At 34.2% G+C, this 13328-nt stretch overlaps 1 protein-coding gene across 1 annotated transcript in view; it reads left to right on the forward strand.

The window, feature by feature from the left end:
- The window catches only part of LOC124355514 (high affinity cAMP-specific and IBMX-insensitive 3',5'-cyclic phosphodiesterase 8), a 586103-nt gene that overhangs the window by 383382 nt on the left and 189393 nt on the right, over positions 1 to 13328 (forward strand). Inside the window, exon 4 of the mRNA XM_046806676.1 lies at positions 6575 to 6790. Coding sequence (XP_046662632.1) covers positions 6643 to 6790 — 148 coding nt within the window. The 5' untranslated portion in view covers positions 6575 to 6642. The remainder of the gene's footprint in view (positions 1 to 6574; positions 6791 to 13328) is intronic.

Genomic DNA, 13328 nt, shown 5'->3' on the forward strand with positions numbered 1-13328 from the left:
ATATATTTAGTTTTTTTATATTTTAACTAAAACTTAAGATCAATAACCACTTTAACTTACTACAACCCGTTTTAATAAAACACCACCTTTGAAACTAAAATTATCCTTATATAATCTACAGTAGCCTATTCTTCATTTTTCTATTTCCCAATATGAAATTTTGTGCAGGATTACATATAGAGGATGAGTTTATAAAATCCATCACACCAAATCTTTCCACATGTCCATATCCTACGATTGCTACCGAAAATGTGAACTTAACCACATTGAACCACGCGTAACTAAACTATAATCAGTAGTAGTCTTGAGTCCATATGTAAAGAAATGTGGAAATCGTAGGGAAAAGGGATTTAAAACACATCCTGTATAAATGTCTTCAATATTGATTCTGATTTTAGATCATGTTAACTCACTCGATTTTGTTAAAATGATGTATTATAACATTTAAATTATTATTATTATTCGGTATTATTTCGAAGTTTGAACACAAAACTCATATCAAAACTAATGAATAAAATAGAATAATTTAAGATTACTATGAAAGCAGAATAACAATAACACAAAACGTCAGACTAAAGCAAAAGTCTTTTACAATAAACTTTTATCTCAAGTTTTTAAACCTTTATTTAATGAAAATCCTTTTGTCTTCAGTGAAATGTTCATTAAGTTAGGAATGTTATGTGTGACAGAGTAGAAACGTCTTTTAATTAGACTTTCTAAGCTTTACAATGAGCACATTCCAGGTTACGAATTCCCGGACGAGTTTTATAATTTTAACGATTGTTCTTTGACCTTAAATACATCGTTTCAGTAATAATCTGAGAGTTGTACGTACTGGAACTGTTCCTAAATTTATTATTTTTGTAGTATACGAAGTTTTTTTGGGGTTGGTTCAATCTCCTTGCACAACAAATATAGTTTTGAACTGTCTGGAATTAAATATTTGTTATTGTGAAAATATATACTACAAGACTGTGTTTATAAAACAATCTATAAAATATTGAATACGTATGAGATCCCTTTATAGGATTACTTTTCTCTCTGAAACATAAACGAGTAATAAATTGTCAGGTTTTTCAATTTCATGACACCTTTATGTAAGATGTATGAAAAAAAACCCATCTCCTGAATGCATATTTGCTAAAGGTGTCCACGAACTTTATAGAATGGTTCCCAAAGCCTAAGACGAAAAATTTCTTAGTGATCTTCTAGGATTTAACATGACTGTCTAGGAAGTAGATGGGATGGATTTTGGCATATTTAAATTTAAACTCAGCGTGGATGAAGCATACGACTATACTAACATTGTCTCTCAACTCATAATATACATATATGTGTCAAATTTCATTTAATTAAAGTAAGTAGCGTCTAATATATTGCTTTGTGATTATGCTTGCTAGTGATTGATATAACCACTGTAGAACTAACTATTCTATTCGTCATGGATTAGTGATCAGATTTAGATAATATTCGGAACGAAAGATATTTTGACTGTGACTGTATTTTTAATCTTAAATACTATAGTAATCAAATATTACATTATTATAATACGATAAATGTTTTAATTCGTAATTTAATCGTTATTATATGTAGCATTTATTTTTGTAAGAATGTTTCTTTCATTTTTTACAGTTAATACAACAGTTGCAGTATTGAAAATTAAGATTATCATTTATAATTTAAGTATTTTAATAATGGTTGGAGAGTGGTCTAATAGAATTATGCAACAAAAAAAGTGGATAATAACGAGGTCGTGATGATTTCATGTCAAATTGTACATTTACCATATGATTGATTTTGTTATTTTATTTAGGTAAAATAAGTCAAATGTAGCAGTTTTCAGTATTTTATAGTAACAGCTTACAGTTATAGTAATGCACAAAAATATAAAAATACTAATTTTAACTATTAATTAGATTTTAATACAATGTAATTTTATACATTAAATCCCATGAAGTAACTGTGGTAAAAACAAGTACAAGAAACTCACTGGTTGAATATTCAAGAAGATCCTACGTGATGCAATGTTTACATGGAAACTCCAGTTCATAATTAGAACTAATAGAATAATCAAGCAGTGCTCCATCATCCACTTTAGTCCCCTAGATGGTTGTACTGTGTACAACCAGCAGAAAATAGTAACTAATTTTGTACTTCCTGCACTAATGTAGATAGTATTTGTTTCCATTAACTCTGAAAGTATTGTAATTATAGTTTTTTACAATCAGATTTATAAATAAAAACTAACACATATAATTTCTATGCAACATTGCGTGTCTTTGTTTGAATAGCTTGAACGCAACCTATTTTAGATAGATGTAGAGGTTGTTGAACTTTAATTGACCACCAAATTTGATAGAGTAACATCAGAGACCTTTAGTTTTTCCCATTCTTCTCTTTTTATATTATCTTTAAAACGAGTCACTTGTTATGGGTTCCCGTTTAAACATTTTGACTTACCCCCAAGATACCGCATTTGGGGAGGGGGAGGGGGGAACAAAAATTCTCATACATCGATAACTCCTCAGTTGGTCATACAAAAAATCTCCCACAGTAAATCACTCCATCTCCATTCATAAGAAAGTTACGAGTAATATGGAGTGGGACTTTTAAGACACCCGGTATATGAAATATCAGAGATATATTGTTCATACTTACCAGTAGCTTTTTAAAGAGATCAGAAATATTTTCTGGATACTTAGATAATTTATTAATGTAATATACTTTATATAAAGAGTGTCCCTAACTCTATGGACAAAGGCATACCACGTTATTGCTCCGATTAAGACATACATATTTCACCATATAAACATGGGTCTCTGATGTTTAGTTTCTTACCTCTCTGTCTGTATGTGTATTAAAAATGTATATCTCAAAAACCAATAAATTAAATTATACCTAATTTGCTCAAATGTTATAATAACAAGGCCAAGTTGCTGAAAATAATATCATGAAATTATCTTCATGATTTTTAAAATGGCGATCATAAAAACATTATTTTATACTTTGAATATCTTAAAACCCCAGCAGTTTTTCTCAAGGATTGCAAGAATAACAATTTTTAGAAGATATTATTACAAATCAAATTACACCAAAAGTTATTTAAATCGTATAATAAATCATTAATTTAGAGCATATTTAATATGACAAGACATGGCCCACATTTACAGCTGCCGTTTATTTAGTTTTTGTATTGTTGACTTTTTGCTGAGAACCTCAATTGGTGCCATGTCTTGTCACAGTAAATCTGCCCTAAATTAATTATTTATTATTCGATTTAAATAATTTTTGATTTAGATGTCATTAGATTTTTGATAATATTCTCTAAAAACTGTTATTCTTGTAGTTCTTCCGAAAAAGTGCTGATTTTAAAGATATTCAAAATTTAAAAGTTTTAATAGCCGCCATTTTGGAAATACTAAAGATAATTTAAGAATAACTTTTTCTGTAATTTACCTTTTTAAACATTTGAACCAAATTTGTTATAATTGAACTTATTAGTTTTGAAGATATTAATTTTTTATAAAATACATACAGACAGATGGGAAACAGCATCAGAGACCCATGTTCATATGGTGAACTATGTTGGTCTTGACCTGAGCAATATAATGGTATATCTGTTTCCAGAGAGTTAAGGAATACTCCATAAACTTTAGAGAAAATACCCAAAGTCTGTTCTATTAAAATCTATGATTAATATACATTTTTCTCTGTTTGGTTTGGTTGTTGAAAGGGCGACCTTTAGCATAAAACAGTAGCGCGTGACTGAGGCAAAAACAAACATTTACGGGTGAGGGCTGTAACTCCATTGTATCTGTAATGGTATTGGCGGGCAAATATAGTTTGCGTACCTGACTGTGAATGCCACATCCGTAGCGTATTGGAAATGGGACATAATCGAATATCTGCCGCCTATAGTGTGGGGCACGAGCACGCAACAATAGACGTGGCTACGGCTTACCTACAGCTAAATTTGTCTCTCCAATAATACCTATTGTACCAAGTTAGATTGGTGCTAGATCGGCTCTCGGTGGTTAAATTAGTCATGTGCGAGTATTATACGTTGAAGTTGAAACTCATAGGAAACACAGCAATGATCAGAACTAATGCTGCTGTTTATACAGGATAAACAACATATGGGATGAACCGATGGACTAGAGAGTCGCATTTTTTTATCGGTACGACTCAGATTCTTCTTATTCTGTTTTAGACGATCCTCGCACAGGCCAATATCAGGATAAATGTGGATAGACAGAATCAGGAATAAGAGAATAAAATTTCTTCTTAATGTTTGAAGATCCTTTTTATCCCTGGAAGTACAGGATATACAATAGCAATGATAAATATACTAAAATAAATTAAGCAATCTTTGTCACTTAGGACAAGTAGCTCAGGAAATATTTCATTGCTCTTAGTCCACAAGAACTTTTCGCTGCTCCCGGAGTGCCAGGATATTTATTATGGATAAAGTTGGGGTGGAAGCCAACTTCTGTCTATATTCCATGTTACACTCACTATGAGTAGAGTTGGCGTCCATCATATCTCAGGCTTGTCACTTTGAAAAAGAGGGGATAGATCTTTTTCAACCTCTTCCAGTCAAAGTGGACTAGACAGGGAACGGTACTTCTCAGTTGCACTAAAATATTAAAAGGCTGTTTCATATCACATCGCTTTTTGGTTCATATAAAATTAAAATAATTTTTATCAAAATTGAAATTTTAAAATATTTTGGTCCTACTGTGAAAAGCTTTAGTCAACAAATGCTTATTTATATAAGATTGTTGTATCTAGAAAATTTCAACTTTAAGGATATAGGTACTGAGTACACAATCTGTTGGACAAACGACTATCTACAATCAGTTCACTCTTCTTACGCACTTAGAATGCAGGCTTCCGTGCTACAAAAGACCTTCCTTTGAATAATTACAGCGATTTTTCTGTCAATCAAACTTACATTGGAATGTCTTGAAGAGAAAAAAACACATACAATGAATAAAAGTTTGGACGAACTAACTACAATACTGGCATTCAATAAAAGATTAGCCTATAATTATTATATTGTGATATTGTCCTATTTATATAATTCAGTCATTCCAAAACTCCCTTTCATCCATAAGTAAAGCTTTTTATTCATCAATAATTTAGAAACTGTCTTACTTCTGCATAAGATTACTTAGACATGTGATGCATGTATCTTGCCTACTAAGTGCTGGTACATTCATGAAACTGCTCCATTGTAACCGACCTGATTGTGTATCCCACCTTATCGAAGGGTAATTGACCTGTTACAGGTGACCCGACTGTAGAGCGGCGTTGGTGCGGCATGTGACCGTGGAGGCGGGCTGTCACTCGTGCGTCTATGGGTTGGGGGCTGGTACATTCTGAACTGGCTCCATTGGAAGCGATCTGAATGTGTATCTCATCTTATCGAAGGGTAATTGACTTGTTACAGGTGACCCGACTGTAGAGCGGCGGTGGTGCGGCATGTGACCGTGGAGGCGGGCTGTCACACGTGCGTCTATGGGTTGGGGCTGGTACATTCTGAACTTGCTCCATTGGAAGCGATCTGATTGTGTATCTCATCTTATCGAAGGGTAATTGACCTGTTACAGGTGACCCGACTGTAGAGCGGCGGTGGTGCGGCATGTGACCGTGGAGGCGGGCTGTCACACGTGCGTCTATGGGTTGGGGCTGGTACATTCTGAACTTGCTCCATTGGAAGCGATCTGATTGTGTATCTCATCTTATCGAAGGGTAATTGACCTGTTACAGGTGACCCGACTGTAGAGCGGCGGTGGTGCGGCATGTGACCGTGGAGGCGGGCTGTCACACGTGCGTCTATGGGTTGGGGCTGGTACATTCTGAACTTGCTCCATTGGAAGCGATCTGATTGTGTATCTCATCTTATCGAAGGGTAATTGACCTGTTACAGGTGACCCGACTGTAGAGCGGCGGTGGTGCGGCATGTGACCGTGGAGGCGGGCTGTCACACGTGCGTCTATGGGTTGGGGCTGGTACATTCTGAACTTGCTCCATTGGAAGCGATCTGATTGTGTATCTCATCTTATCGAAGGGTAATTGACTTGTTACAGGTGACCCGACTGTAGAGCGGCGGTGGTGCGGCATGTGACCGTGGAGGCGGGCTGTCACACGTGCGTCTATGGGTTGGGGCTGGTACATTCTGAACTTGCTCCATTGGAAGCGATTGATTGTGTATCTCATCTTATCGAAGGGTAATTGACCTGTTACAGGTGACCCGACTGTAGAGCGGCGGTGGTGGTGCGGCATGTGACCGTGGAGGCGGGCTGTCACACGTGCGTCTATGGGTTGGGGCTGGTACATTCTGAACTTGCTCCATTGGAAGCGATCTGATTGTGTATCTCATCTTATCGAAGGGTAATTGACTTGTTACAGGTGACCCGACTGTAGAGCGGCGGTGGTGCGGCATGTGACCGTGGAGGCGGGCTGTCACACGTGCGTCTATGGGTTGGGGCTGGTACATTCTGAACTTGCTCCATTGGAAGCGATCTGATTGTGTATCTCATCTTATCGAAGGGTAATTGACCTGTTACAGGTGACCCGACTGTAGAGCGGCGGTGGTGCGGCATGTGACCGTGGAGGCGGGCTGTCACACGTGCGTCTATGGGGGGGCTGGCACTCGGCCTTTTGAGGGCTGCTTGCGGCTTCTGCGCCTCTCACCTTGCTATGGGCTGTACTCCTTCAACCCATAAGAAACGAGGATCACGTGACGATCAGTCTACGCATGCGCACCAACTCATCAACAGCTCCGGTGAGTGTGCAACTAGTGGCTACCTGAATGAACCTGACACTGTCACCATCATTTAATCCACGATGTATAGGTTTTGAATCGACATCAAGAATCATCCCTTACTATTTGAAACATCCACCTACATACAGAACAATAAAGTGACATTGCTGTTTGTTTGCTGTACGGCTAGATTTGCCTTAGATTCCCTGTGTTTGAGTTGACTGCGGACTCCCAAGTAAAAATTTGTATACGGTATTTTACGGCATCCACACCATTAAATTTAAAATATTAAGTGTGTAAAGTGTTTGATAATACAACGATGCTCCAACACCTCAGAGCTATTATCCGTTCATTTAGGCAGAAGGCATAAGAAAAGAATTTTGACTCCCCATACCTTTCGTCTTTTACCTACCTGTTTGTTTCCAATTTTTTCAATTTATCCACATTATCCGAAATGTATTTTTATTTTTAATCCGCAATTTCTAATTTTGACACCAAGTAGCTAACAATTTGTTACATTTGTATTCGTTTTAAATTAATTTTCTGTCATTGCTTTAAAATTTAAGAATTATCGCATATAGTAACACGAAATTATTATTAAAATGTCTCGGATTTTGTAAAAATTGTGCGTAGATAGAAATATTTTATTACTCAAATAAATATCTTAACTTACTTCTAACCAGTATCGTTAGCCTTAATAATAGCACTATCTGTTGCCATGTGTGAAGAGCGTGGGGCCATATACTCTACACACTTAGGCACTGGTTAATACCAACAGTTTTCCCGTTCTTGTCACTTAATCTACGTTACTAATCTCACTGCATACACAACATTTTATTCTTTTAAATTATTAAGAATCCTGAATAATACAGATTGTTTTTAACACTACCTCCAGTTTTCATCGTAACGTAAAGCTGTATTAAGATAGACAGCTTGCCAGGTAAATCACAACTATATGTTTAGGTGATCATTCGGAATATACGTTAATAAAACAATGTGTATTTCATCGTAACGTAAAGCTATATTAAGATAGACAGCTTGACAGGTAAATCACAACTATATGTTTAGGTGATCATTCGGAATATACGTTAATAAAACAATGTGTATTTCATCGTAACGTAAAGCTATATTAAGATAGACAGCTTGCCAGGTAAATCACAACTATATGTTTAGGTGATCATTCGGAATATACGTTAATAAAACAATGTGTATTTCATCGTAACGTAAAGCTATATTAAGATAGACAGCTTGCCAGGTAAATCACAACTATATGTTTAGGTGATCATTCGGAATATACGTTAATAAAACAATGTGTATTTCATCGTAACGTAAAGCTGTATTAAGATAGACAGCTTGCCAGGTAAATCACAACTATATGTTTAGGTGATCATTCGGAATATACGTTAATAAAACAATGTGTATTTCATCGTAACGTAAAGCTGTATTAAGATAGACAGCTTGCCAGGTAAATCACAACTATATGTTTAGGTGATCATTCGGAATATACGTTAATAAAACAATGTGTATTTCATCGTAACGTAAAGCTGTATTAAGATAGACAGCTTGCCAGGTAAATCACAACTATATGTTTAGGTGATCATTCGGAATATACGTTAATAAAACAATGTGTATTTCATCGTAACGTAAAGCTGTATTAAGATAGACAGCTTGCCAGGTAAATCACAACTATATGTTTAGGTGATCATTCGGAATATACGTTAATAAAACAATGTGTATTTCATCGTAACGTAAAGCTATATTAAGATAGACAGCTTGCCAGGTAAATCACAACTATATGTTTAGGTGATCATTCGGAATATACGTTAATAAAACAATGTGTATTTCATCGTAACGTAAAGCTGTATTAAGATAGACAGCTTGCCAGGTAAATCACAACTATATGTTTAGGTGATCATTCGGAATATACGTTAATAAAACAATGTGTATTTCATCGTAACGTAAAGCTGTATTAAGATAGACAGCTTGCCAGGTAAATCACAACTATATGTTTAGGTGATCATTCGGAATATACGTTAATAAAACAATGTGTATTTCATCGTAACGTAAAGCTGTATTAAGATAGACAGCTTGCCAGGTAAATCACAACTATATGTTTAGGTGATCATTCGGAATATACGTTAATAAAACAATGTGTATTTCATCGTAACGTAAAGCTGTATTAAGATAGACAGCTTGCCAGGTAAATCACAACTATATGTTTAGGTGATCATTCGGAATATACGTTAATAAAACAATGTGTATTTCATCGTAACGTAAAGCTGTATTAAGATAGACAGCTTGCCAGGTAAATCACAACTATATGTTTAGGTGATCATTCGGAATATACGTTAATAAAACAATGTGTATTTCATCGTAACGTAAAGCTGTATTAAGATAGACAGCTTGCCAGGTAAATCACAACTATATGTTTAGGTGATCATTCGGAATATACGTTAATAAAACAATGTGTATTTCATCGTAACGTAAAGCTGTATTAAGATAGACAGCTTGCCAGGTAAATCACAACTATATGTTTAGGTGATCATTCGGAATATACGTTAATAAAACAATGTGTATTTCATCGTAACGTAAAGCTGTATTAAGATAGACAGCTTGCCAGGTAAATCACAACTATATGTTTAGGTGATCATTCGGAATATACGTTAATAAAACAATGTGTATTTCATCGTAACGTAAAGCTGTATTAAGATAGACAGCTTGCCAGGTAAATCACAACTATATGTTTAGGTGATCATTCGGAATATACGTTAATAAAACAATGTGTATTTCATCGTAACGTAAAGCTGTATTAAGATAGACAGCTTGCCAGGTAAATCACAACTATATGTTTAGGTGATCATTCGGAATATACGTTAATAAAACAATGTGTATTTCATCGTAACGTAAAGCTGTATTAAGATAGACAGCTTGCCAGGTAAATCACAACTATATGTTTAGGTGATCATTCGGAATATACGTTAATAAAACAATGTGTATTTCATCGTAACGTAAAGCTGTATTAAGATAGACAGCTTGCCAGGTAAATCACAACTATATGTTTAGGTGATCATTCGGAATATACGTTAATAAAACAATGTGTATTTCATCGTAACGTAAAGCTATATTAAGATAGACAGCTTGCCAGGTAAATCACAACTATATGTTTAGGTGATCATTCGGAATATACGTTAATAAAACAATGTGTATTTCATCGTAACGTAAAGCTGTATTAAGATAGACAGCTTGCCAGGTAAATCACAACTATATGTTTAGGTGATCATTCGGAATATACGTTAATAAAACAATGTGTATTTCATCGTAACGTAAAGCTGTATTAAGATAGACAGCTTGCCAGGTAAATCACAACTATATGTTTAGGTGATCATTCGGAATATACGTTAATAAAACAATGTGTATTTCATCGTAACGTAAAGCTATATTAAGATAGACAGCTTGCCAGGTAAATCACAACTATATGTTTAGGTGATCATTCGGAATATACGTTAATAAAACAATGTGTATTTCATCGTAACGTAAAGCTGTATTAAGATAGACAGCTTGCCAGGTAAATCACAACTATATGTTTAGGTGATCATTCGGAATATACGTTAATAAAACAATGTGTATTTCATCGTAACGTAAAGCTGTATTAAGATAGACAGCTTGCCAGGTAAATCACAACTATATGTTTAGGTGATCATTCGGAATATACGTTAATAAAACAATGTGTATTTCATCGTAACGTAAAGCTGTATTAAGATAGACAGCTTGCCAGGTAAATCACAACTATATGTTTAGGTGATCATTCGGAATATACGTTAATAAAACAATGTGTATTTCATCGTAACGTAAAGCTGTATTAAGATAGACAGCTTGACAGGTAAATCACAACTATATGTTTAGGTGATCATTCGGAATATACGTTAATAAAACAATGTGTATTTCATCGTAACGTAAAGCTATATTAAGATAGACAGCTTGCCAGGTAAATCACAACTATATGTTTAGGTGATCATTCGGAATATACGTTAATAAAACAATGTGTATTTCATCGTAACGTAAAGCTGTATTAAGATAGACAGCTTGCCAGGTAAATCACAACTATATGTTTAGGTGATCATTCGGAATATACGTTAATAAAACAATGTGTATTTCATCGTAACGTAAAGCTGTATTAAGATAGACAGCTTGCCAGGTAAATCACAACTATATGTTTAGGTGATCATTCGGAATATACGTTAATAAAACAATGTGTATTTCATCGTAACGTAAAGCTGTATTAAGATAGACAGCTTGCCAGGTAAATCACAACTATATGTTTAGGTGATCATTCGGAATATACGTTAATAAAACAATGTGTATTTCATCGTAACGTAAAGCTGTATTAAGATAGACAGCTTGCCAGGTAAATCACAACTATATGTTTAGGTGATCATTCGGAATATACGTTAATAAAACAATGTGTATTTCATCGTAACGTAAAGCTGTATTAAGATAGACAGCTTGCCAGGTAAATCACAACTATATGTTTAGGTGATCATTCGGAATATACGTTAATAAAACAATGTGTATTTCATCGTAACGTAAAGCTGTATTAAGATAGACAGCTTGCCAGGTAAATCACAACTATATGTTTAGGTGATCATTCGGAATATACGTTAATAAAACAATGTGTATTTCATCGTAACGTAAAGCTGTATTAAGATAGACAGCTTGACAGGTAAATCACAACTATATGTTTAGGTGATCATTCGGAATATACGTTAATAAAACAATGTGTATTTCATCGTAACGTAAAGCTATATTAAGATAGACAGCTTGCCAGGTAAATCACAACTATATGTTTAGGTGATCATTCGGAATATACGTTAATAAAACAATGTGTATTTCATCGTAACGTAAAGCTGTATTAAGATAGACAGCTTGACAGGTAAATCACAACTATATGTTTAGGTGATCATTCGGAATATACGTTAATAAAACAATGTGTATTTCATCGTAACGTAAAGCTATATTAAGATAGACAGCTTGCCAGGTAAATCACAACTATATGTTTAGGTGATCATTCGGAATATACGTTAATAAAACAATGTGTATTTCATCGTAACGTAAAGCTATATTAAGATAGACAGCTTGCCAGGTAAATCACAACTATATGTTTAGGTGTGATCATTCGGAATATACGTTAATAAAACAATGTGTATTTCATCGTAACGTAAAGCTATATTAAGATAGACAGCTTGACAGGTAAATCACAACTATATGTTTAGGTGATCATTCGGAATATACGTTAATAAAACAATGTGTATTTCATCGTAACGTAAAGCTGTATTAAGATAGACAGCTTGCCAGGTAAATCACAACTATATGTTTAGGTGATCATTCGGAATATACGTTAATAAAACAATGTGTATTTCATCGTAACGTAAAGCTGTATTAAGATAGACAGCTTGCCAGGTAAATCACAACTATATGTTTAGGTGATCATTCGGAATATACGTTAATAAAACAATGTGTATTTCATCGTAACGTAAAGCTATATTAAGATAGACAGCTTGCCAGGTAAATCACAACTATATGTTTAGGTGATCATTCGGAATATACGTTAATAAAACAATGTGTATTTCATCGTAACGTAAAGCTATATTAAGATAGACAGCTTGACAGGTAAATCACAACTATATGTTTAGGTGATCATTCGGAATATACGTTAATAAAACAATGTGTATTTCATCGTAACGTAAAGCTATATTAAGATAGACAGCTTGACAGGTAAATCACAACTATATGTTTAGGTGATCATTCGGAATACACGTTAATAAAACAATGTGTATTTCATCGTAACGTAAAGCTGTATTAAGATAGACAGCTTGCCAGGTAAATCACAACTATATGTTTAGGTGATCATTCGGAATATACGTTAATAAAACAATGTGTATTTCATCGTAACGTAAAGCTATATTAAGATAGACAGCTTGACAGGTAAATCACAACTATATGTTTAGGTGATCATTCGGAATATACGTTAATAAAACAATGTGTATTTCATCGTAACGTAAAGCTATATTAAGATAGACAGCTTGCCAGGTAAATCACAACTATATGTTTAGGTGATCATTCGGAATATACGTTAATAAAACAATGTGTATTTCATCGTAACGTAAAGCTATATTAAGATAGACAGCTTGACAGGTAAATCACAACTATATGTTTAGGTGATCATTCGGAATATACGTTAATAAAACAATGTGTATTTCATCGTAACGTAAAGCTATATTAAGATAGACAGCTTGACAGGTAAATCACAACTATATGTTTAGGTGATCATTCGGAATATACGTTAATAAAACAATGTGTATTTCATCGTAACGTAAAGCTATATTAAGATAGACAGCTTGACAGGTAAATCACAACTATATGTTTAGGTGATCATTCGGAATATACGTTAATAAAACAATGTGTATTTCATCGTAACGTAAAGCTATATTAAGATAGACAGCTTGACAGGTAAATCACAACTATATGTTTAGGTGATCATTCGGAATACACGTTAATAAAA

The sequence above is a fragment of the Homalodisca vitripennis genome, chromosome 2 (assembly GCF_021130785.1).
Source record: "Homalodisca vitripennis isolate AUS2020 chromosome 2, UT_GWSS_2.1, whole genome shotgun sequence".
Classification (NCBI taxonomy): Eukaryota; Metazoa; Arthropoda; class Insecta; order Hemiptera; family Cicadellidae; genus Homalodisca; species Homalodisca vitripennis.